This window comes from Podarcis cretensis, assembly GCF_951804945.1.
Source record: "Podarcis cretensis genome assembly, chromosome: 8".
In the NCBI taxonomy this organism is placed as follows: domain Eukaryota; kingdom Metazoa; phylum Chordata; class Lepidosauria; order Squamata; family Lacertidae; genus Podarcis; species Podarcis cretensis.
The window spans coordinates 5,471,995-5,498,266 of record NC_137177.1 but is presented as its reverse complement, the minus strand read 5'-3'; the positions used below and the strand labels follow the sequence as shown (position 1 = coordinate 5,498,266).

At 47.9% G+C, this 26,272-nt stretch overlaps 1 protein-coding gene across 1 annotated transcript in view; it reads right to left on the bottom strand.

Moving 5' to 3' along the window:
* CAPN12 (calpain 12) overlaps window positions 1–24,214 on the bottom strand; it is a 34,292-nt gene extending 10,078 nt beyond the window's left edge. The window contains exons 1-14 of the mRNA XM_079985444.1: window positions 23,953–24,214; window positions 21,732–21,807; window positions 17,321–17,442; window positions 16,187–16,320; window positions 12,601–12,769; window positions 11,187–11,270; window positions 9,721–9,806; window positions 8,752–8,826; window positions 7,820–7,992; window positions 5,240–5,415; window positions 3,814–3,825; window positions 2,169–2,377; window positions 1,784–1,826; window positions 610–678 (exon numbers count right to left, since the gene is read on the bottom strand). Of these exons, the coding sequence (XP_079841570.1) occupies window positions 610–678; window positions 1,784–1,826; window positions 2,169–2,377; window positions 3,814–3,825; window positions 5,240–5,415; window positions 7,820–7,992; window positions 8,752–8,826; window positions 9,721–9,806; window positions 11,187–11,270; window positions 12,601–12,769; window positions 16,187–16,320; window positions 17,321–17,442; window positions 21,732–21,807; window positions 23,953–24,180 (1,656 nt within the window). The 5' untranslated portion in view covers window positions 24,181–24,214. The remainder of the gene's footprint in view (window positions 1–609; window positions 679–1,783; window positions 1,827–2,168; window positions 2,378–3,813; window positions 3,826–5,239; window positions 5,416–7,819; window positions 7,993–8,751; window positions 8,827–9,720; window positions 9,807–11,186; window positions 11,271–12,600; window positions 12,770–16,186; window positions 16,321–17,320; window positions 17,443–21,731; window positions 21,808–23,952) is intronic.
* Window positions 24,215–26,272: the final 2,058 nt, after the last annotated feature.

Genomic DNA, 26,272 nt, shown 5'->3' with positions numbered 1-26,272 from the left:
CCTTGAATGCACCTTGTTTTAGAGGGGAAGAAGAAGAAGAAAAAAATCTCCCCCTTGCTCCCTCTGCGCTTCGGAGGCTTTGCGTTGCTATCGCTGAAGCCAAGGAGCCTGCATTCGCTCCATAGGACGCACACACATTTCCCCTTAATTTTTGGAGGGGAAAAAGTGCGTCCTATAGAGCGAAAAATATGGTACATAAATTATGTCGTCATTACACTATTCTGCTCATTCACAACACAATGCAAACAGACTATGTGTGTGCTCAGTTAGGTATCATTTGAAGATTGAAATCTACAACATCAGCGAATACTGATTTATTTACTGGTTTGAGTTCCCTTCTAAACACGGGGCAGATGTGTGTGAAACAGCGATTTCTGCTTCGATTTCTGCATTCACTAGAATTCTCTGACATCCCATGCTGTAGTCTCTCTGCTTTCTCGGTGATTCTAAAAAGGGACCCTTCACTGATGGTGAGTAGTTTGCAATATTTAAATTTATTTTAAAAAAATTAATATTTAAATTTATTTAAATAAGCCGAACAATCAACCAATTGCAAATCAACACAAGCAGGTAAGGGCTGTGCTGACCAGTGTTCTTACACTCCATTACCTGGCCTGCCCACTCCAGGAAAGTTTTCTCAAGCATCTGGTCGAGTTCAATCCTGGGCGATATCATTATCTGGAAAGCAATAAGGTCGTGAGAGAGATGTACATTCTTTGAGGGGCAAGCTTGCTGTTGGATCCACAGTCCTCAATTTCAGGACAAATATACACACATTAAAAGCAAATCAAGCCAGGGGAGCAACGAGTTTCCCCTGTTTCTAGGATAAGTTGGCTGTGCAAAGTACTGAGTGACTGGCTTTCAGAACAACACATTCACAGTTTTTTAAAAGTCTGGGGGAAGGAGAACCAAACTGATTGACTCAGGGCACAAATGGGCAGTGGCATAGCGTGGGTTGCCAGCCCCCGGGGCTGTGTGGAGGGAGTGGGAAGGAGGGAAATGGACAGAGTACACATGCACATTCAACTGCCCAAACTTTTTTCAAAGAAGGCCAGATTTGAGGAAGTGAACATGCATGAGGGCCAACCAAAGTTGTTGAGCTTTTTTTAGGACTGAATTTTAATCCAGGGGTCAGATTAAATTGACTGATGGGCCACATTAGGCCCCTGGCCTAACAGCATTTGCTTCACACAGCAGATCACAGTCACAGAAATAAGTAAAGAAGAGTTGTTCTACAGTCTGGAGAGGTCACTTCCTGGTTTGCATGGAAAAGCCGCTTTTAACGGAGCCCAGCGACTGAAGCACAGGACCATACTGAGGCAACACCAGGCGCTGGAATTTCATGCCCCTAACCATTTTGCGCCTGCTCAACTGCTTTCTGGTTTGCAATACAGTGGTACCTCAAGTTGAGGACTTAATTCGTTCCGGAGGTCCGTTCTTAACCTGAAACTGTTCTTAACCTGAAGCACCACTTTAGCTAATGGGGCCTCCTGCTGCCGCCGCACCACCAGAGCACGATTTCTGTTCTCATCCTGAAGCAAAGTTCTTAACCTGAAGCACTATTTCTGGGTTAGCAGAGTCTGTAACCTGAAGTGTCTGTAACCTGAAGTGTATGTAACCTGAGGTACCACTGTATTCTATCAGGCAGCTGTGTCTGCGGTTTGAGAGCTAGAATCCGGCCTCATGTTTTAAGAAAGCTGAAATTCTGAGGATGCCGAACCCAGGCCAACAAACAAATGCGCCCGATCTTCCTCAAGCACTGCCATAGAGAATAAGCTGTTACCTGTAGTGCTTTATCATCTGCGCTGACTTCTTCGCCAATTTCCCTAGAAGGCAACATAACATCATCTAGGAGTATTCTTGTATTTCTCCATTCACATCCAAAATAATCAAAATCCTACCATTTATTCATTAGTAGGGTTTAGGGGTCATCATCCCACGCCTCCAAATCTACAACAATAGATTGGGGCAAAGTAGAAATGTGGATGAACCCTAAGTTAGTCATGTCTAGGAATGCTGATGGGTCTACTCTACCACCCACAGCTACCGATTGAGGCTGACTTTTAAACATAAAAATTAAGTTCTTAAAAAACGGGGGGAACAGGCAGGAGATACAAGGCTGGCACAGAAGCCTTGAGGCTTAGATCCTCTGGGGCATCAGAACTCACCGGAAGCGATGTTTCTTCTCCGTGAAGACGCGGATGGTGAATTCAGCCTCAGCCAGAGGGTTTTGAAGGCTGGTGACGATCAGGTAATCTCCGGGGGGCAACCGGATATATTCGGTGATGTCTCTTAAATACCCGTAGGCAGTCGGCCAAACTTGTTTGAGTTTGGGGAGCAGCTGTTTTCTTTGGGCTGTGCTCTTCAGCTGTAGGTACTGGAGGAAGAAAGGCAACAAGGCTTTTCTCCCTGGGAGGAACAGCAGTTTCCCAGGCCATTTCTAGAGTACACTGTCACTGTTCTGAACAGGCTGTTGTGGGGGGAAAGTCTCCAGAGCCTCCCATTCAAATGAACCTACCTGGACCCCAAGATCATCTTCTGAGGACCTCCTTCGTGTGCCTCCTCCTCGAGAGGTCCAGAGGGTGGCAACACGAGAACGGGGCCTTCTCTGCAGTGGCTCCCCGTCTGTGGGATGCTCTCCCCAGGGAAGTTCCCCTGGCGCCTTCATTATACACTTTATGCCCCAGGCAAAAACGCTCCTTTTCAACCAAGCCTTTGGTTGATTTGATTTACATCCTATGCCCTTTTAAAATGTGTTTTTTTGGGGTGGGGTTACCACAGAGCCTAGGACTTGCCAATCAGAAGGTCGGCGGTTCGTATCCCCGTGATGGGATGAGCTCCCGTTGCTCAGTCCCTGCTCCTGCCAACCTAGCAGTTCGAAAGCACATCAAAGTGCAAGTAGATAAATAGGTACCGCTCCAGCGGGAAGGTAAACGCCATTTCCGTGCGCTGCTCTGGTTCGCCAGAAGCAGCTTAGTCCTGCTGGCCACATGACCCGGAAGCTGTACACCGGCTTCCTCGGCCAATAAAGCGAGATGAGCGTCGCAACCCCAGAGTTGGTCACGACTGGACTTAATGGTCAGGGGTCCCTTTACCTTTACCTTTATTGGGTTGTCATTTTTATTATTATTATGTATTTTGTAGTTTTATATCTTGATTCTATTCTGTGAACAGCCCTGAGATGCCAGGGTGTAGGGCGGTATATAAATTCAATAAATAATAATAATAATAATAATAATTATTATTATTATTATTATTATTATTATTATTATTATTATTCAGTCCCTCATGAATACCCCTCACCCGGCCTGCTGTAGCAGCTTGGCTTCATTTTTGTTCCACATAACACTGAGGAGGTACATGAATAGAAGTGGCTTATAAGGCTGGACAGTGCTTTTTTTCTTAAAAAAATGTTTAGAGGTACTCTCATTTTCCTGCTCATATTGAAATATTGCTCCTCAATGAGGCCAAACTTAGATTCACAAAATGTTTAGGGGTATGCGTACCCCTGCATCCCCCCCCCCCGAAAAAAGCACTGCGTCTGGGTCAGAACCACGCTGCTCCCTTCCTAGCAGGTGGGTCACTGTTGCTTACCCAGGCAGTAGAGAGGTCAGCACAGTGCAAACACGGTGACGGAGTCAACCCAGCACTCCTGCTGGCGCACTTGCACTGTGTCAACCTCCCTTTCAAAAATCATTTCCAAATGGGTTGTAGCTTTCCTGTCTTAGCCCGTTCCTTAACTTCTGGGTGAAGCAATTATGCAAAGAGAGAGAGACACCCCTTCAAGACAGTACAAACCACTTGGATTATTACCTCTTCGGACATCTGCAAGAAAAGAAAGAGAGGAGGAAAATTTATAGGAGGGCCATGAAGCTGCAACCAGGAAATCAAATGCATTTTTCTCTCCCCCCAACAGCCCCATCTCCAAGTTCCCGCTGATTTTGGCAATGGTGGTGACAACAACAGACTGACATGGAATTGGGATGGCTGGAGAGGTTTAAACACCCTGTATGCCCTACAAGCCCAGTGCCCAGGTAGGGATGCAAACTGCTACCTCTGGGGTCATCAGATGAGCCATTTGAAGAGTGACGGGTTGTGTGTGATGTTTGCCCTGTATGTGTGTGTGAGAGAGGACTCAGCTACACTTGTCAATTATATAGTTATAACTGCATTATAAACACGTGGCACCAGGTGGTGCTGTAGAGCAGTGATCTGTCGCCAAAGGGATTTTCCATTAAGAGCTTTTCATAGCATATTTTTCTATAGCGTTTTTTAAATCTGTATAGATCCAGCAGGAATGTGGGGTAGCCACACCCACCACTGACCCCTGGACAGGTGGCATGAGATGAACAGGGGTCTTGACCAAAAAAAAGCTAGCCACTCCTGGTGTGTATAGGATTGCAACCTTGATTGGGTTTTTTTTACTTAGTATCAGTTGCTGCTGATCCTTCTCAAAAAGACACACACACACACACACACACACACACACACACCCCTACCTCCCCACCATTTCATTTTTGGATTGTAACTCCAAAATCACAAGTTGCCCTGAGAGAGTCAATCCACAGAGCGGCAGAAAAGGCAATTGATAAGCTATGATATTACTAACATAGCGGACAGACCACAGCTGGTGGGGTGGGGCGGTGGAGTGGAAGAGGGAGCTTATTAGCAGATAACATGGAGAGGAAGGACATAGGAAGCTGCCTTGTACCAGGTCAGACCATGAGTCCATCTATCCCAGTATTGTCAACACTGGCTGGCAGCAGCTCTCCAGAGTTTCACACAGGGACATTCTCAGCCCTGCCTGGAGAAGTCAGGGGCTGAACATGGGACTTTCTGTATGCAAACAGATGCTCTAGAAGCAGACTACCACCAAGCTCAGGGCCAGCCCATTCATGAGGCAGGTGTCTCAGGCAGTGAAATCCAAGGGACGTCACCACAGAAGTAAGGAGAAGCAGCTGCAGTAGCTGAGTGCCTCGCTTCCTGGGATCTGGGGAAGATCACATGAGGCCTCTGCACGATATCAGCAGAAGCTGAAGCCACGCATCCCTGGTAAGTGAGGCTTTGGTAGCGGTTAGGGGTGGGCAGGCAGCACCTTCCCATTTCGCCTCAGGCGGCAGAATGGGATGGGCAGCCCCTGTCTAAGCTACCAACTGGCTTTACTTCATCCCCAGGTGGGTCTTCTGGCAAATCTTGTCACCAGTCACAATATTTGATCCAGTCGGCCTCATGCGCTCACCTGAAAGATGTCATAGCCTATGCAAAGGAATCCCTTATTGCTCCGGCGACGGTCCTTCTGCGTCAAGGAGACAAGGAGGGAGCAGGAGGGATGAAGGAGTTGATCCTGTTTTTTCCTTCGCTTCTCGTCCGGCTCCAGCAGTGAAAGGTGGAACTGGGGGTTCATCCAAAAGGTGTCTGCACAGCAAGGAAAATGAGTCTAAAGCCACTCAGATAACTCAGATATTTGGGCATGTTTGGGGCCTAGGAAACTCCTTGCAGTGACATTGCCTCTCCTCAAACTTTACTACGCTACTTTGAGAGCCCTCCAGCAGCGACTTAGTTTCTTCCACACCTCACCAGGACATCACCTGCTGAAAGTGCTTTGCGGCTCCATGAACAGCATTGAAGTGCACCAGGTGTGCGCTTTTAACTGCCGGCAGGTGGTGCTATCGCTTCACCCTGTGGAACGCCCTCCCACCGGATGTCAAGGAGATAAATAACTATACCACTTTTAGAAGACATCTGAAGGCAGCCCTGCATAGGGAATATTTTGCTTGATGTTTTATGATGCTTTTATAGTTATTGGAAGCCGCTCAGAGTGGCTGGGTGGGGCACTAGTAGTAGTAGTAGTAGTAGTAGTAATTCAAATATGTTTTAAGAAACACTCAGAGCTCATCCACACCTCTTGAGATCATAGAATCATAGAATCATAGAGTTGGAAGAGACCACAAGGGCCATCGAGTCCAACCCCCTGCCAAGCAGGAAACACCATCAGAGCACTCCTGACATATGGTTGTCAAGCCTCTGCTTAAAGACCTCCAAAGAAGGAGACTCCACCACACTCCTTGGCAGCAAATTCCACTGTCAAACAGCTCTTACTGCCAGGAAGTTCTTCCTAATGTTTAGGTGGAATCTTCTTTCTTGTAGTTTGGAACCATTGCTCCGTGTCCGCTTCTCTGGAGCAGCAGAAAACAACCTTTCTCCCTCCTCTATGTGACATCCTTTTATATATTTGAACATGGCTATCATATCACCCCTTAACCTCCTCTTCTCCAGGCTAAACATGCCCAGCTCCCTTAGCCGTTCCTCATAAGGCATCGTTTCCAGGCCTTGGACCATTTTGGTTGCCCTCCTCTGGACACGTTCCAGTTTGTCAGTGTCCTTCTTGAACTGTGGTGCCCAGAACTGGACACAGTACTCCAGGTGAGGTCTGACCAGAGCAGAATACAGTGGCACTATTACTTCCCTTGATCTAGATGCTATACTCCTATTGATGCAGCCCAGAATTGCATTGGCTTTTTTAGCTGCCGTGTCACATCTTGGCTCTCACCCTCCATATTACTGCAATTTTGGGCTAGGAACCAGAAGACATTTCCACTTATCAGAATATAACATGCATTTATTGAATCAGCTACAGTGGACGCTTGGGTTGCGAACGTGATCCGTGAGGGATGCACGTCCGCAACCTGCAGCGTTCGCAACCCACATCTGCGCACACGTGGGTAGCGATTCGGTGCTTCTGCGCATGCACAAAGCGCGATTTAGCGCTTCTGCGCATGTGTGACCGCCGAAACCCGTTCCGGTACTTCCAGGTTTCCGCGGTCCTCGACCCACAAAAACACAACCTGAAGTGGGTGTAACCCAAGGTATGACTGTACTCACTTTTAATCTTACCACGAGTAGCACACCACCACGTCCACACAAGCATGCCATGTTCCCACAACATTCCTTGTGTGATGGCCTGGGAATCCAATTCAGAGGCTGAACCGGAGGAATCCCAGCCTGCACAGGAGTCCCCACCTCCAGGGCCGGCTGAACTGGGGCAGGGCCTTGATTCTGAAGCGCCTGCACCTGTGCCGGATCCTCAGGAGCAGGAACCAGGTGAATCCACTCTGGCTCCAGAGGTGGTTGAGGACTCAGTGCCTACAGCTGAGTCTCCCCCTGGGCCCAGTAACCCTCCAGCCTCTCCTGAACTGCAGAGGCTCAGGGCAGAGAGGCAGAGGGAACTGGTTTCTCCCAGGAGGAGTGCTCGCCTTAAGGCCAGGAGAGGCGGGTCTCCTGGGGGCCGCAACCGCCCCTGGCCTCAGAGAAGATAAAGGCCAGTCAGCCCGGTCCCAGGTTGCGGGAGCAGCGTCGTTGATGAGCTGTTTCGGCCAGCACCCAGTCCTGTTCCCCCAGAGTTCCTGTCCTTGCCCGGCTTCCCGCTGTGGACCCCGCTTCGCCCGAGGAGGACTGTCTGCCGACCCTCAACTCAGGTCCTGGACCTTGCCCCACGGTAACCTCCCCCCCTGGACCAGCACACCTTCCCTCATTATCTGTTTGCATTTTCTGCAATGTCCCGAAGGCCATAGGTCTCCCCCACCTTGCCTGTGTGGCATCTGCCTGGGGCGAGGGAAATCTGTGACCCTCTACATGTTGTCCAACTCCCACACTCATCGGTCCTAGCCAGCAAAGCCGAGTCATGGACGGATGATAGGAGTTGCAGTCCATCAACCTCTGAAAGGCCACAGACCCGGCGCCATGCCCAATTAATCTGCTCCCAGCTCTGAGCTTCCGTGAGCCCTGCTGTCTATTCCCCTTCCCACACGCCAAGGATTACCCCAGGGGTTGAAGGTCCGGTGTCCACCCGCAGTGTGGCCTTTGACCCAGCTCCCTTGGAAGCAGTCGCCGCCGTACCAGCCAGAGGGGGAACTCCCCCCTTCTGGCCCATCAGTGCGGAAGTGGCAGATCTCCAAGATATCGAAATGATGTATGAAGTCGGACAGTTGCATCCTAGAGTGAGAGAGAGAGCAAAACAGGGGGAAGTATGCAACACCATGGTTTTCCCAGTAGTGATGTATGGAAGTGGGAGCTGGACCATCAAGAAGGCTGATCGCAGAATAGAATGGATGCTTTTGAATTATGGCGCTGGAAGAGACTCTTGAGAGTCCCATGGACTGCAAGAAGATCAAACCTCTCCATTCTGAAGGAAATCAGCCCTGAGTGCTCACTGGAAGGACAGATCCTGAAGCTGAGGCTCCAAGACTTTGGCCACCTCATGAGAAGAGAAGACTCCCTGGGAAAGACCCTGATGCTGGAAAAGATGGAGGGCACAAGGAGAAGGGGACAACAGAGGACAAGATGGTGGGACAGTGTTCTCAAAGCTACCAGCATGAGTTTGACCAAACTGTGGGAGGCAGTGGAAGACAGAAGTGCCTGGCGTGCTCTGGTCCACGGGGTCACGAAGAGTCGGACACGACTAAACAACAACAACAAAATACTGGGGCAAGGGTTAACCCTGACTGTTCTCTGACTACGGTGGTCCCGCAAATGCTGCTGTCAGTTCATTGGGGTGGTGCTTTTTTTCAGCCAGAGCGCAGTTCTGGCACCTCTCAGGACCTATTTTTCTTGGGGGAAAGCACTGGTTAGGGGTGAGGGCGTTTGCCTGCCAATTTGGGCATACGTCAATGTGAGCTTTTAACCCTTTTAAACACTCCCTTGCAGAACTCCACCCCGCAAAAAAGAGTTAAGATCTGGGGCTCTGTTTCTTACCAAAATTCCCCATCTTCTTGTTTCACATGCAGCTGCTCCCGGAGTCCAGGGTCCACATAACTCCAAAGAGGTGAGCTAGGGCAGAAAAACATGGGCATTCACAAACGTACTTCGTTGGAGAGTTTCATAGGCAAAAAAGTTGGGCTGGATCTACACTGACCTGTTTAACGTTACTAAAACAATATTATATATATATTGTTCTAAAACGTCACAGGTCATACTTTCAAATTAAAATGTTTTTCTTATTTTATTGTTCCGCACACACACACACCCCGGCCAAACTCTGCTGGATTCTCTGCAGCGGCCTCTGGTGTCGGATTTTAATAATGATTTAAGAACGTTAAGAGCAACGCGGTGTTTGTCACTCTGCGTTTTGAAAACGATTCTTTAACCCTTTTTTTAGGTTATAAACCGTGAGTGTAGATACGTTCCTGGTTAGCAAAGGTGGCCACCGTCAACGCTGTGCAATTTAAAAGCACATTTAACACACATTCGAAGCATGGTGGCTCCCCCCCCCCCCAATGATTCCTGGGAGGTGCTGAGGATTCTGGGAACTGCAACTTCGTGAGGGGTAAGCTGTCGTTACCAAGATTTTGGGGGAGGGAATGAAAAGGTCTTGAAGGGACACCTGAAAGTGAAAAAGCAAAGACAATTGCCAAATTTTTGCTGGAAGAGGGCCAGTCACACTAAGTTCCTGACTCCCATTTGTGGACCTGCTTAAGCCTTTTTAACATTAAAACACTCTGGGACGTGAAATGATTACGGGACTTGCCCCGGAAATGGAGGCTGTGGACATGATACTCAAGGGGACCACACAGCTAGCTATCAAGAGACCCACATATATCCATCATCTCAGGCACCCCAAAATTTTGCAAGGCAGTATAATGTGACTGCTTGCTCAGAATGCCTCTCCTGGTATTGTGCCCTCTGCCTCTCGTCCTGCCCCCAAGAGCCTCCGGGCAAACTCACGTGTCGCTCCAGCTTCCGTTCCACTCAACCCTGCCCCATGGATTCCGTAATCGCAGCAGCTTCACCTTCTGGCCCCCCACATGGACCTAAGAATGAGCAAAATAAATAGCAGGTGGCCCCTATGTTTTATAGCAGAGAACAGCCACCAGGGACATTTTTTACATAGAGACCACAAAAGGAGTTAAAGACCAGGGGTACTGACAGGTGCTCAGAAGAACTGAGGCACGGGGTACAAATTTGCAAGCAGTTTGCACATTTTACTATTGCATTCGTATCCTGCTTTTCCTCCTGGAAGCTCAAGGCAGTGGAGGTCGTTCATCTCCTCCCCTTTTATAATCCTCACAACGAGCCTGCGAGGTAGGTTAAAAATGATCGGCAGGGACTGGCCTAAGGTCACCCAGCAAGCTTCATGGCTGGGTAGAGACTTGAACTCAGGTCTTCCGGACCCTAGTCAGGTACTCTAACCACTTTGCCACACTGGCTTTCCATTGGCCCATGCCAATTTAGATAGATAGATAGATAGATAGATGATAGATAGATAGATAGATAGAGATAGATAGATAGATAGATAGATAGATAGATAGATAGATAAAGGTAAAGGGACCCCTGACCATTAGGTCCAGTTGTGGCCAACTCTGGGGTTGCGGCGCTCATCTTGCTCTATTGGCCAAGAGAGCCGGCGTACAGCTTCTGGGTCATGTGGCCAGCATGACTAAGCCGCTTCTGGCGAACCAGAGCAGTGCACGGAAACACCGTTTACCTTCCCGGCGGAGCGGTACCTATTTATCTACTTGCACTTTGAGGTGCTTTCGAACTGCTAGGTTGGCAGGAGCAGGGACCGAGCAACGGGAGCTCACCCCGTCACGGGGATTCGAACCGCCAACCTTCTGATTGGCAAGTCCTAGGCTCTGTGGTTTAACCCACAGCACCACCCGCATCCCACATAGTTAGATGATGATAGATAGATAGATAGATAGATAGATAGATAGATAGATATAGATATAAATTTAGGCCAACTATGAAATGAAAAGCTGCCCTGTAAGAAAAGCTCTTCTAACAACAACAACAACAACAACAACAGTGAGAAAGGAGAAAGGAGGGAGGTGATCCACACTGCTACAAAATATCTCAACCTTGAGAGCCAGTGTGGTGTAGTGGTTAAGAGCAGTAGTCTCGTAATCTGGGGAACCGGGTTCGCTTCCCCGCTCCTCCACCTGCAGCTGCTGGGTGACCTTGGGCCAGTCACACTTCTCTGAAGTCTCTCAGCCCCACTCACCTCACAGAGTGTTTGTTGTGGGGGAGGAAGGGAAAGGAGAATGTGAGCCGCTTTGAGACTCCTTAAAGGGAGTGAAAGGCGGGATATCAAATCCAAACTCCTCCTCCTCCTCCTCCTCTTCTTCTTCTTCTTCTACTTCTGCCTTGCAATGCCCCTGGAAGAGGCTGATATGGAATCTCCCAAGACATACCTTGTGGAATCCGGTGATGGAATAGGCATGCCCTTTCAGCAGTTTCTCTGGGGTTTGTAGTTCAGTCTCCTCAGGACCACTAGCCTGAAGAAAATCAGAATGGACAGCACAGTCAGACCCACAACCACCACCCAGAACAATTGGGTGACTAACTCTCTCCCCCCCCCCATTTGTCCATAGCCTTGAATATGTCTCTGAATACCAGTTGGTAAGATTCACAAGTGAGGAGAAGGTTGTGGGACTTGGGTCCTGCTTGAAAGTATCCCACAAGCATCTGGTAGGTCACTGTGAGAATAGGATGCTGGACTAGATCCCCTTTGGCCTGATCCAGCAGGTCTCTCCCTAGAGTTACGAGTTTGTGGGTGCCAGCCAGACTCCTGGATCCAGTAAGAGTTAGAATTTAATGAAGGCTTGGGGTGTTTGGCTGAGTGCTAGATGCTTTGAACTCCTGGATTCAGCAAGTGTTAAAAGTGTTAAAAGGCTAGACTCCAGGGTGAGAGGTGTCAGGTCAGGGAATTGGAGGCAGAGAAGGGGGAGAGAATGGAACAGAGATCCGGTTCCTTTAATTAGCAGCTGCTCTTCCTTGGACGAGGAAGGTGATGAAGGGCTGTCAGGAGGCAATGAATCTGAGAGGGGGGAGCCAATTCCGGGGCCCAGCCACTCTTGCAGCAGAGGAAGGAAGGGGGTTGGGCTCAGGAAGTGGATATGCTGGGGAAAACGGACTCACCATGATGGAGACTGACTTTTTTGAGCTCTTGTAAATAGCTTGAAGAAACCAATAAATCTTTGTAAATATGGCTGGATTCCTGGACTCTTATCTCTACTAGCACCCACCAATCATTCCTGACAACAGGCCATTAATAGAACAAAGGATTAAAGGACTGGGGGCCCCCCCTCAACAGATAGCCAGAGTTTAGAGTGGAGAGGTTAGGAGAGATGTGACTTAGAAGGAAACCGAGGGAACATGACACTAGAGAGCAATATTTTATGTCTGCTTGGATCTAAGGAAGCTCCTGCAGTCAATCGGAAGCTGCTGAAGCCCCGTCGGATGTTCGGCTTCCAAAAATAGTTCACAAACTGGAACACTCACTTCCAGGTTTGCGGCGTTCGGGAGCCAAAACGTTCAAGAACTAAGCTGTTCGGAAACGAAGGTAGGACTGTATTTAAAACTTTCAGTCCCCACTCCTGATGTTTTTGGACCTTAACTTTCATCAGTCAAGACTGAGAGCTAGTATCGGGTGCTGGGTCTGGCTCAATAGAGGCTTGGGGGTCTCAGCCCCTGGGAGCTGACCCACAGCTTGGTTTCGCCACTGAAGCCGCTGAGAAGATATTGCCATGGATTTGGGGAGGTGGGTGTGCTGATGACACTAAGCACTGCAACCCCCTTAAATGAGTGCCCACCCCCCGCACCCACCATAGTGCTCGCTCCCATCATAGACCGCCTCTTCAGCGACTCTCGGATGATCTTGAAAAGCTCTGGGTTAGGTGTTTTTAGCAGAAAGATGGTCCCAACTCCACCGGTGAAGTCCACAAAGGCTTCATTCATCATTCCCAGACTTATACCCTCGTAGGAGCCATTCAGCCTTTGCAGGAAGGAAAAGGCGGGAGTAGAGTAAAAATACCCAAACAGATTGAAGAACAGAAGAATGAACAAAGGAATCTGCCTTGCACTAAGTTAGACCATTTTTCTATAGATAGACCTTATGCAATTGTCTTCTCTGTACATCCAAGGCAGCGATCTACTCAATGCTACACGTTTTTCGGTCCTGAGACAACCTCCAACATTCCTCAGATGGAAATGGGGGTGCTCTGTTCTACTTTGGTGTGGGTGGGTGCCCCCCAACCCCATGCCCCATATATAGGCACACTGCCCATGGAATATGGGGAAAGGGTGGGGTTGGCAGAGCTGCCCCAATAGCTGTTACCAAGAGGAGTGTGGAACAATACAGTGCCGGCAAAACGCCTTGGTTACATGCGGTAAAATTGTGAGGCTTCCATCAACCCGCCTTGGGCGTCAGAGGAGGCACCTGTGCCAGATGTTTACAAGGCAGCCCTTCAGTGCCAGCAGCGTAGTCTCTATGGTTGGCAGATGTGACCTCCAAAAGGCCCCTGTGCACCATCGCGAGGCAGGCCCCCCAGGCCGCTCCTGCTGCCGCCATCACCGTTGAGTGGATGTGTTGAGTGGTACCGTCTGGCAGAGCTGAGGAGGCAGCAGAGGTTGGCACCTGGACCCCTCTCCTCCCCTCCCCACAGGTCCCATTGCGCCACCATGCGAAGCTGGGTTACTGTCTCCTCTCTCCCTGCTTCTCCTCTTCCCTGCTTTCAGAATTCGGGACTTTGCGTTGCATAGTGAGAAGCTGCAGTGGCTTAAGGGTTTCACAACAGCCCCAGCATTTTCAGGGCAGTTGGAGACTATGGAAGGACAACTCTTTGTACAGTGGTACCTCTGGCTGCAAATGGGATCCATTCCAGAGTCCCGTTTGCATCATGAGCAGAATGCAACCTGTGTCTGCACATACGCAGGTCGCGATTTGCCGCGTCTGCACATGTGCGTGACGTCATTCTGAGCGCCTGCGCATGCGCGAGCAGCGAAACCCGGAAGTAACCCGTTCCGTTACTTCCGGGTCGCTGCAGGACGCAACCTGAAAACGTCCAACCTGAAGCGACTTTAACCTGAGGTATGACTGTATTTTGTTTTTGAAAGTTGGTTAGATGAGGGTCTAGCTTAAGGCTGTGCGATATGTTGATATACAGTGGTGCCTCGCAAGACGAAATTAATCCGTTCCGTGAGGCTCTTCGTATAGTGGTTTTTTCGTCTTGCAAAGCAAGCCCATTGACAGCTTAGCGGATTAGCGCTATTAGCGGTTTAGCGGCTTTTAGCGATCAGGTGTTAAGCGGCTTATCAGCGGATCAGCTGATAAGCGGCTTAGCGGCTTAGGAAAAGGGGGGAAAAAGGGGGGGAAACCCGCAGGAACTCGCAAGACATTTTCGTCTTGCGAAGCAAGCCCATAGGGAAATTCGTTTTGCGAAGCGCCTCCAAAACGGAAAACCCTTTCGTCTAGCGGGTTTTCCATCTTGCGAGGCGTTCGTCTTGCGGGGCACCACTGTATCGTCCAAAGCTATATTGAGAATCATGGTGGGTGGGTGCGGGTGGGTGTGGGTGTTTGCTATGCCAAAATCACAATGCAGGGGAAACTGTGAAGCCAGCCAATACCTCCATCCTTATTTCAGACATTGTAATATATTGGTATATGATATACCGAGCCATAGCTTAGGACTCCACTCTCTTGGGGGGCCCAAAAAAAACTAAAGGAAAAAAAACCCTGGATGTACATTTCCAAAATACAAGATAAAAAAACACCTACATACAGCAACAGTGTTTTGGGTTATGTATGGACCTATTAGGTCCATAAATTACCATATGGCATATATTGAACACAACAAAAACAGCGACAACTGGTTGTTGACAAAGGACAGCTGGACATATAAAGGGCCCCATGACCTTCAGTAGCTTAGGGCCTCATCAAACCTAAATCCGGGCCTGGGTATATCACCATGTTTAGCCAGCCATATATCACCAAGTTGAAAACCAGATATTGCCCAGCCCGAGTCTAGCTAAAGCTGGGGAACCTGTGGACCTCTGGGTATTGCTTGACTGCAACTCTCGTCAGCAGTAGAGAGTTATGACTCTGCTGGCAAAGGCTGGTGAGAAAGGGAGCTTGCCAACACCTGGAGGAGCCTCATTGGTGCTCCGCCGGATGTTGTTGGACTCCAGGACCCATCCGCCCAGGCAGTGTGGCCAATGCAGAGGGGTAATGGGAACTGTAGTCCGACAACAGCTGGTAGGCCTCAACTGTCATGGACTGGCCAAATGCAGAAGAGTGATGGAAGGCATCAGCTGGGGAACCCCCAAGGGAAGAAGGCACAGAGCCAGGGGATTGGTGGTGGGATGACAATGAGTGGTCAGAGGGAGAAGAGGGAGAAGACTGGGAGGAGGATGTGTCGGAAGCTGAAGAAGAGACAGGGCTTAGTGAGCGGGGAGAGTCTGTGGCAGAGAGCAGTCCAGAAAAAGAGGCAGAAGTGGAGGCTGGAGAGGAGGGGGGCTAAGAGTCAGCTGAAGCATAGCTGTCAACTTACAGATTTGAAAATAAGGGACCAGCAGCCTCGAAAATAAGGGATCAGCAGCTAAAATAAGGGATTTTCCGAACACAGGTATGTTCAACTTCTGAGCCCCTCCGAGCCAAAGGCAGAAAGCCCAGCCAGCAGCCAAACGAAGCCTCAAGCGGTGGTTCCCACAGCGCAGCAACCCGGCAAAGGGGATGCAGCAAGGAAAACCACCGCTGGGAAGCGCTGAGCAAAGGTGAGTACCCAGGCAACGTGGCCAATTTGATTGGCACAAGGCATGCAAGCGCCACCCCCTAGTCGTTCTTAGACTCCTTATTGGGTGAGCAACGCAGCCAAGCAACACAGTTGGAGCCTCCCTCCTCCCTGGCCGGCAGGGAGGGAGGGAGGGAGGGAGAGGAGCTGCTTCCTTGGAAACCTGGGAAATTTAAGGGACATCATCAATAAGGGACAGCAGTGGGACACGGCGCTGGGATAAGGGACTTTCCCACCAAATAAGGAATGGTTGACAGCTATGAGCTGAAGAATCCAGGGAGTCGCCCCCTTCTGCTGCGACCAGCTCCCTTTCCCCCGTCTCTTGCAGCACACAGAGAAATGAAAAAGGAAGAGCAGAGATTGGTTGTGCACAGACGCAGTCTGCAACTGCTTGGTAAAAGCCCTGCAGGGGAGGGTTCTTAGGCACCTGTGGGAAGGCAAGGACCTTCTATCCTTACAGCTGCTGCATTTGGGCAAAACCTGCTGTGCTGCTGGGGTCACCAGGCCTGCGCTGTCTTAGTTTCTTGAATCAATAGTCGACTTTATCGCTGACCAATGCTTGACTCCGGCTCCCGACAACGCCCAAATTAAGCAGTGAATTAAATAGCTGGTGTTCCACTCACTTGGCGTAGGCTTTCTCCAACAAAGGCATCCAGAACTCATCCTTCTCCTCTGAGTGCACGAAAATCAACTTTCCATTCACAGTGGGCAGAAAGTCATCCACCACGACATCAACCCACTGCCCATACTGCCAGAACTAGGAAGCGGGTGGGTGGGAGGGAAATGAATGAGAATGAGATGCTTTTGATTAGGAGAACCACTGTTCTTTGCCTGCCCTCCAGATGTTGTTGGACTACAACTCCCATCAGCCACAGTCAGCATAGCCAATGGTCAAGGATGATGGATGTTGTAATAACAGCGGTGCTGATTGCAAGGTAACAAAACCGGCTGGCTATGAAAATGGATTAAAACTAGTAGAAGATTGAGAAGGTGATCAAAGAAGAAGAATGAAGTGGTAACACCAGGAATTTAATGGACTTGCAACGGAAGGACACGGGTGGCGCTTTGGGTTAAACCACAGAGCCTAGGGCTTGCCGATCAGAAGGTCGGCGGTTCGAATCCCTGTGACGGGGTGTGTTCCTGTTGCTCAGTCCCTGCTCCTGCAAACCTAGCAGTTCGAAAGCACATCAAAGTGCAAGTAGATAAATAGGTACCACTCCAGTGGGAAGGTAAACGGCATTTCCGTGCGCTGCTCTGGTTCGCCAGAAGCGGTTCAGTCATGCTGGCCACATGACCTGGAAGCTGTACGCCGGCTCCCTCGGCCAATAAAGCGAGATGAGCGCCGCAACCCCAGAGTCGGCCACGACTGGACCTAATGGTCAGGGGTCCCTTTACCTTTACCTATGCTTGCAACGGGAGTGGGAAACCTAATTACTTTTGAAAAAATGTATTAAATTTAAATAATTTGGGTGCATTTGTTAAAATTCAAAAACTAATAAAAATTATTTAATTAATTATTTGAAAAAGGGTTTTGTAGTCGAATGACACCTGGAGGGCCACGGCAGCTGGTTACATTTGAAAGCCTCCAGGATTCCATTCTGACGCTGTAAATTCTGCAATCCCTGCACCTCCGTGCTAAGAAATGGCTTTGCCTGGGCTTTGTTTTCACCCAGCAAAGTACAAGGGTAGCAGTGATGGGAATAAGCTTTGACCAGGGAGCTGATTGGACCTCCTGGAGGAGATGTAATGAAAGTCACCTGGAAATGGAAGATGCCAGCGTAGTCTGCCGTCTCAAAACTTTGACTCTGTGGGACCACCCTGTGTAGGAGATGTGGGTACAATGTGAGGGATGCTGCTGCTGCCAGGAACCAGCAGTCGCCTGTCAGAGGTAGAAAGAAGATGGTTGCTATTTATTTATTTCTACACTGTTTGAAAGACCAAATGCTCCAGAAAATAGATGCACAACATCTCAGGATTCTGTAGAAGGCGGCATCCATACCAGCTTAATTTAATGAGGATGACACGGAGATCAGGGCAAGTTTGTATATTGAGTACGATGTAGATATGACTCCCCCTGCAAAGAATTATGGAAACTGCAGCTCAGCCCCTCAAAGAACTACAGTTCCCAGGATTCTTTGGGGGAAGACATGTGCTTTAAATTTATGGTGTGTGTGTAGCCCTGGGAACAAGCCCGGAATTCAACTGCTTATCTGAATTAGGAACAGAAGAGAAATTTGGTTTAATGTGCATCGTTCGCATGACCCCAAATACCTTCAGAATTCGTAGTTCTCTGAATTTTGAGAGAATGGAAAGTGTGCACAAAAATGAATGGCACTAGGAGGGGGAAATGGCTTGCAAAAACGTGTATACTGGGCAAAATTTCATATAAAAATCTACAGTAGGAGAAATGAACACTAAAATTGTGGCAATTTTTTTTGCGAGGAATTTCCAAAATAAATAAATCACTAGCCGATGCAGAAATGTGGCAAACTGAATTTTAGATAATAATAATGCAAAACAGAGAAACCACATTGGGAAGATTTGTCCGTTCCTAATATGAATTACAGTGGTACCTCAGGTTAAGTACTTAATTGGTTCTGGAAGTCTGTACTTAACCTGAAGCGTTCTTAACCTGAAGAGGACTTTCCCATTGAAAGTAATGGAAAGTGGATTGATCCGTTCCAGACGATGAAAAAACACCCCCTAAGACAGCAATTTAACACGAATCCTACTGTTTCACGAGGCCATTGATCCATAAAATGAAGGCAATAATCAATGTAAAGGTAAAGGTAAAGGTACCCCTGCCCGTACGGGCCAGTCTTGACAGACTCTGGGGTTGTGCGCCCATCTCACTTAAGAGGCCAGGGGCCAGCGCTGTCCGGAGACACTTCCGGGTCACGTGGCCAGCGTGACATCGCTGCTCTGGCCAGAGCCAGAGCCAGAGCCGCACACGGAAACGCCGTTTACCTTCCCGCTGGTAAGCGGTCCCTATTTATCTACTTGCACCCGGAGGTGCTTTCGAACTGCTAGGTTGGCAGGCGCTGGGACCGAGCAGCGGGAGCGCACCCCGCCGCAGGGATTCGAACCGCCGACCTTTCGATCGGCAAGCCCTAGGCGCTGAGGCTTTAACCCACAGCGCCACCTGAGTCCCTAATAATCAATGTACTGTACTACAAAATAAATAAGACAGTATTTTAGATGAACAAAAATTTAAATTTATTTCCAAACTCACTGTTTGGAGGAGGCTCAGGGTCCTCGTCCACAATCACAATTGGCTTGGCTCCCTGCATTCCTGGAATCCTCAGAGAGCTCCTGCGACTGGAGCCCAGTCTCAGAGCCTCTGCAGGCACCATGGATGCCAGGGCTTGGCTCCCGACATCCGTGGAGCCCTGCAGCCACCGTGGGCTAGGCTCCCGGCATTCACAGAGCGGCTCTAGGCACTGCAGACGTCGGGGCTTGGTTCCAGCATTCGCGGAGGCCTCAGAGAGCTCCATAGGCTCCGCCGATGTCCGGGTTTGCCTCCAGGCAGCGGCAAGGCCTCTGAGAGCTTGCACAACTTACTTCCGGGTTACAATCATTTGTAACCCGAAAAAACGTTAGTTGAAGCGTTTGTAACCCGAGGTACCACTGTATTTGATTTTATGGATTCTGGTCAACAAAATGTGGAGTTTCTTGGTGTAGAATTTTTTGTGGATTATACACAGCATGGAAAATAATACCAATTTCTCACCATTTTTGTTGCGTGTTTAACAGCAACTAGATACACAAAGCACGTGAAGGATTTGTCATCACGACGACGCTAGAGAAAGCTTCGCCTACTGAATTCCTGACTGTTGAACTGCTGTAAAAGGCACAGCAGCAGGAAGCAAATAAATAGCAGCTCTGTAATAATTTGGGTTATCACTAGTTGTAGGATTGATAAGGAACAAAGAGTTTTGAAACCTTCTCATGTTTGTACAGTGAAGCTGCTTTCTACACCCCAAACATAAACTAGTTGTTAAATGTTAATTGATAACGGCTTTCCTCCTCCCAAGGCATTCTAGAAATTGTGGCTTTGTGAGGATGATACTTGCAAGGACTTCTAGCCTTGTCCTGGAACTACAAATCCTAGGGTTCCCTGAGGGAAGAAGCCACATCCATTAAGCTGGTTTACTTCCGTTTAGCTAGTTTACATTTGTGGTAAAGGCAGCCAATTAGACTTGCCTTTTTTTTAACCATTCTTGGCATGCACAAATTTAGCAAGTAGAAAGACAGCTTTACTCATGTGAGTTTTACTATAATGAAGAGGATTACAGAGAGGATGAAATCGTGCTCATTCTAAATTTCGGTATGTCAGGCTGCCACCGAAGGCATGGGCAGCACCAACAGAAAAGGGTGGCAACTCAGAATTAACGAATGACTATATCAACAAACCTCCAATGCAGTGGTCAGCAAACTTTTTCATCAGGGGGCTGGTCCCTCAGACCTTGGAGGGGGGGCAGACTATATTTTGAAAAAAATAATGAACGAATTCCTATGCCCCACAAATAACCCAGAGATGCATTTGAAATAAAAGCACACATTCTACTCATGTAAAACACGCTGATTCCCGGACCGTCCGCGGGCCGGATTGAGAAGGCGATTGGGGGGGGCCACTAGGTGGCGCATCGGAAGATGGCTGACAATAACATCTCTCCGACCCACACGAGGTAATTTGGAGGCTATGATGGGGGTAATTAGCCTCTTTAACCCCCCCCCCCAGGATTATGGGGGGGACGGCCCTTGCCTGCTGTGCCCTATACCACCCCCGAATTTGTGGGGGTGGGGGCACTAGGCACAAAGCCCTCCTGTGGGATTTTCGGCACTCCTCGATGCCGTCCCCGATTCGCGCCGCTGGTTGCAATGATCTTTAAAAGAAATAATTTGGACATGATTAATTGCACATACATCAAGGAAAAAGGGGAGTAAATACTGCTGACAGAAGAGATCTCTGATAACAAGACAACAATAAAATACGAGAAGAACGTCAAGATACGGTAATGACTGAGGGGGGAGGGGGGGAAAAACCTGCCTCTACCTTTTTATGTGATTTAACAAGAATCCCCCTCCCCTAATGAGTCAGAAATTAAGGACTTAAGCTGTGGATTTAAGGCTGTGTGGAGATAAACTTTCGATCCAAAGCAATGTTTCAAGATGAAGCTGGAAAGCTAAGAGTTTTGGAGTGACGCAGTCAGGAAAAAATGCCGTTCGCCATTTTGTGAGGCATTGTGGGAGCTCTTGTGTCTGGGAGGAGAAAGAGAGAAATAGAGTTGTTTACATATCGTGAATCAACTCCTCGGTGGGACTTAAGAGCGACAAATGCCAAAATTTACGATGGATAAAGTGATGTTATCTACGAAGGAGATATATGGAAACCATCTGGACTTAGTGGAGGAACGGGAAATCCACACAGGATTATTACACTTGCTATCGGCTTAAGGAGACTAACAGAAGAGATCGTAAAGGAAAAAGAGAAATTATACGAACAAGATATGATGTGGCAACACCAAGATAAGACTGGATAGAATTATGAACTTTGTTTGGACTGATTGGGACTGATTTGGACATTAACGCAGTAATAAGAAGATGATCTGAATTCCCCTTTGGATCTTGAAGTATGGGTTCCCCCAACAAAATTTAAAAATTTGGCTTTGTAATTCGGAATTTATATGATGTGATTTAATTTGATGTGATTGGCCAGTTAATAAAAATTATTTAAAAAAAAAAAGAGAGAGAGAAGGTGATTGGGCCGAATCTGGCCCCCGGGCCTTAGGTTGCCTACCCCTGCTCTAATGAAATACTATGTCCCCACTGTGGAAGGATGTGCGGATCCAGAATTGGCCTCCACAGTCACTTACGGACTCATTGTTAAAACCGTGTTTATGGAAGACAATCTTACTCGGCTACGAGGGATCGCCAGAGAAGTGGTGTGTGGCTGAGTCTTTTCCTAGCAGAGACACTCTGCTGTTTAATTCTCTAAATCTGCATCAGAAATGCAAAAGTTGATTCTCTCTCCCTATCCTGCAAAGATGTAGTGATACAGGCGACAGTTTCCGCTGTCGAAGGCGCAAAAGCCAGGCCAGAAGGCAGGGCGGAAAACTTAACAGCAAAGCAATAAGCTACAGAGAAGGCAAACATATGACACATTACCCAGTTTCCCCTGGCGGACATCTGTACGGTTCATTCCTTCACAGATGAAGCGGGGCAGTTGGGGCTTGCAGATGTCCTGCAATGACAACACAGAAAAGTTGTTTTCATTACCTACTTCTGCAATAAACAAACGAACCTTGGCGCAACCAGGAGGAATGGGCTTTTGTGTGCAAGGACTCTGTCCAGTTCTGGTACAAAACAAAATAAAAAAATTCCTTCCAGTAGCACCTTAAAGACCAACTAAGTTAGTTCTTGGTATGAGCTTTCGTGTGCATGCACACTTCTTCAGATACACTGAAACAGAAGTCACCAGACCCTTCTATATAGTGAGAAGGTGGGTAGGGGTATTACTCAGAAGGGTGGTGGGATTGGGTGATTGGCAGATAGCTGTGATGAGCCTGTTGACGACTCTTAACGACTGCAATAGGTTTTACAGGAAAAAGCAAGGGGTGAGAAGGTGAAAAATGGCTTTGTCATGTATAATGAGATAAGAATCCAATGTCTTTGTTCAGACCAGGTCTCTCCATGGTTTTAAGTTTGGTAATAAGTTGCAATTCAGCAGCTTCTCTTTCCAGTCTATTTCTGAAATTCCTTTGTAATAGAACAGCTACTTTGACATCTTGTATAGAATGTCCTGGGAGATTGAAGTGTCCAATCCCACCACCCTTCTGAGTAATACCCCTCCCCACCTTCTCACTATATAGAAGGGTCTGGTGACTTCTGTTTCAGTGTATCTGAAGAAGTGTGCATGCACACGAAAGCTCATACCAAGAACTAACTTAGTTGGTCTTTAAGGTGCTACTGGAAGGAATTTTTTTATTTTGTTTTGACTATGGCAGACCAACACGGCTACCTATCTGTAACCAGTTCTGGTACCTGAGAGACAATTCCTTGGCTTGGAATGCACTCGGTGCTTTCATTCTAAGAAATCCCCAGCCCACCAGGTGAGCTGGAGGTGTAAACCTGGCTTTCCTTATGTTAGAAAAGTTGGGTGCCTCCGCTCCTCTCTGCCGAGCGGTGGCAAGAGCCCATGGGGTCTATATGTTCCTTTCTAGAATTGAGACACACACAGCTTTAAGAAGTATGGTTTATTCACCTATTTACACCTTCAGTCTGCATGGAGGGAGTCCAGATTTTACAGCACGGTCCTTTCAAGAGGGGCTTGTCCCCCTCAGCCCTGGAGTCCAAGACACCTCTCCCCATCAACTCTGCAGCCAGCCTGCCCAAGATTGATTCCAGTCTTTCTCTGCCCCTTCTTCCCCCAGCACTCCTTGCTGCCAGACTCTCTTTTCCTGTTGCCTCAAACACACAAGTTACCCTGACAACTTTCCAAACCCCTGCCTCTGTGTTTCTTAATGGCCCTAGCTTGGCCGGGTCGTTTTGATTAAGCTAGCACAGGAATTCCCTTATTTTTTTGTATGTAATGTTTATTAATTTTTCTGTTTTACAATATAAAATACTCAGTTTTGCATCCTTAAAATACCAATGACTTCCCTTCTTCTCTTTCCATGGTTCATTTTATATACCGTATCATAAATCCCTGCATATTTTACAAAAGCTATACCATTCAATATTCCATTATCACACCCATCAAAACTTATTTACACTGTTGAATTTATCTGAATGCTGCCAACCTTTTCAGCTACACAATTATTTCCCATATATTCAATAAACGTTTTCCAGTCTTCTCTAAATGTACGTGCTTCTTCTTCTCTTATTCTGCATGTTAGGTCTGCAAGCTGAGCAGTTTTGCTCAGCTCAAGAATTCCTCTGCAGCTTCTATTTCTCCCTTCACATCCCAAACCAACAAAACCATACCATTTATTAATTTCTGGGGTTTAGGGGTCCCCCCAAAAAATGTATAACACCTATGTTACTCCCTTCCCCCCCCCCCAAGATGCTAGCATCTCCAAAACACTCAACAGACTGGCTGTTGTACAATGCTTGCTTCTTTCGGGAACTATTGTATTTTTTGCTCTATAAGACTCACTTTTTCCCTCCTAAAAAGTAAGGGGAAATGTGTGTGCGTCTTATAGAGCGAATGCAGGCTGTGCAGCTATCCCAGAAGCCAGAACAGCAAGAGAATATTTTTTTTCTTGTTTTCCTCCTCCAAAAACTAGGTGCGTCTTGTGGTCTGGTGCGTCTTATAGAGCGATAAATATGGTGCTCCTGATAATCAATGAACTGGATGTAAAAGGAGAATGTCTTTGTTTTGACTCACCTTTGGCCTCTGCCAAACCACCCCCTGGGCTTTCTTGGAGCCAGGTCCCAGCTTATTGTATCCAAGCGACTCGGGGCTGGGTTTGAAGTCGGGGTCGACGAAGAGCGATCCCTGCTGGAGACACTGGCGCTTCAGCTCCCCATAGTCCTGTCCCCCGTAGGGCAGGACTCGGGCAACTGCCTTGGCATCATCCTTCTCCAGGCAGATAGTGATTCCGGAGGAAGCCATAGCTGAGATCAACGGCAGCTGAGTCGTGGACTTGGGTTGGTTTATATAGAGGCAGATGAAAGGGATGAGCCAAGGGGTTGCCCCTCCCAGGTTGGCTCAAACCGGAACCGTTCCACTTCCCGACTCGGGAACAGGGACTGTGCAATTTTCCAAACTGATTTTATCAGGACTGTGGTCACGTAGGACACAGGGGTCCCTGCCCTACCCATCTCGGCCTGTTATCAGCCAACAGCTTCCACAAATGGGTGTACACTGGCTTTCTGATTTTCAACTAGCCTTCCCTGTCGGCTTCTTCTTTTGTACTCTCAGTATTGCCCCTGTAAAACTCGGTGGAGAGGAAGACGGGGGCAAAAGTTGAATGAGTTGGTTTTTGTATATAACGGCAGCAGCTCGAACACTACGCCCAAAGAGGGGAAGAAGGAGAGGTTCCAGGAAAGGAAGAATGGCTGTTGAAGAGCATGGAGTGCACGGAACTGGCAAGATTGGAGAACAAAAAAAATGGAAAATCCATCGAGGACTGGAGACCTTTTACTGAGTATTTAAAGAACTACCACAGCAATATGAAAACGCGAGCAGGGCTTGAAATATGAGCGACAGGGTTAAATAGGTTAAAACAGATGTGTCAAATAGTATACAGTGGACGCTCGGGTTACGAACGTGATCTGTGCCGGATGCACATTCACAACCTGCAACGTCCGCAACCCGCAGCGGCACGTCTGCGCATGCACGGGTTGCAATTCAGCGCTTCTGCACATGCGCAAAGTGCGATTTAGCGTTTCTGTGCATGCATGTCCGCCGAAACCCGGAAGTAACCCGAGGTATGACTGTATGTGAATTATGCAGCATTCGGGTGTAAATATGGAAACCATGGAAGCGGGGATGGGAAGCCAATGGGTAAAGTAATTTATGGCCTGTTAAACTTTGTAAACTTCATCTTTTTGTGTGAAAAATCTATAAATAAATTAAAGAGAGAGAGAATAAGTTGGTTTTTCCTGTTGTTGGCACTGGCTTCAACGTCTGCCTGGCCTCTCTGCCTTCCACCAATCCCAGCAGTCACCAACCATCACAACACCGGACTTCTATGGAGTCACGCCATTGGTCCATCTAGCACAATGCTGTCTCCACTGACTGGCAGCGCATCTCCTGGTTTTTCAGGCAGGGGTCTGTCCCAGTCCATCCTGGAGAGGCTGCCAGGTTTGGGGGATTTGCAGGCAAAACGGAGGCTGAGCTATGTCCCTTCTCATGTTCTGTCAGCTAAGAAAATGGTTAGCCTTAGATGCATATAAACGTCTTTGTCACTAAACAATGCCTCCTAAGTCTTGGTGGCCTTTAAGGTGTCACAAGACTCTTTGGTTTTTGGTTTTGCCTTGAGACACAGCTCGGCTACTGGAGAGTTAATTTGCCCATCCTTTTCCGGATGTCATAAAAGCGTTTAATCATTCACAAAGGGATGATGGAGGGCCTGGCCATCTGCTGCGGAGCAAACATTACTCAAGGTGGTTGGCTAATGGTCAGCTATCTTATTTATCAGGTTGGGAAGAGTTGGGTTCTGCAGCAAGAACGCCCTGACTTTAAAAAATAATAATTTTATTTATCATTTTTCATTACAATATTTCACATTAATTATAACCATACATTGAATCATTGACTTTCCTTTCCCCCCTTCCATGGTTCTATTTATTTATCAACTAAGACTGCATATTATAATTTTCCCCCATATTCATATTTCTCCCCTCCCCCATATCTTTGATACTTTATACAGTACTGCTGAATTTACATTAACCTGCTGATGTCTTAACCTGATTTACATGATTATTCATATATTCTGCAATCATTTCCCACTCTTCCTTAAATACTCCATCTTCCTGTTCTCTTATTCTATCAGTTAAATTTGCTAATTCTACATGTTCCGTCAATTTCATCTGCCACTCCTCCTTTGTCAATATTGTTCTCTCTCTTTCTATTTCTGAGCGTAGACCGTTTGGGTTGCCATTGTTGCATAGAGAAATAGATTATTTTGATCTGTGGGGGCATCCATTCCTAATATTGCTAATAAAAAAGCTTTCTGGTCTTTTTATAAAAGTCTTCTTAA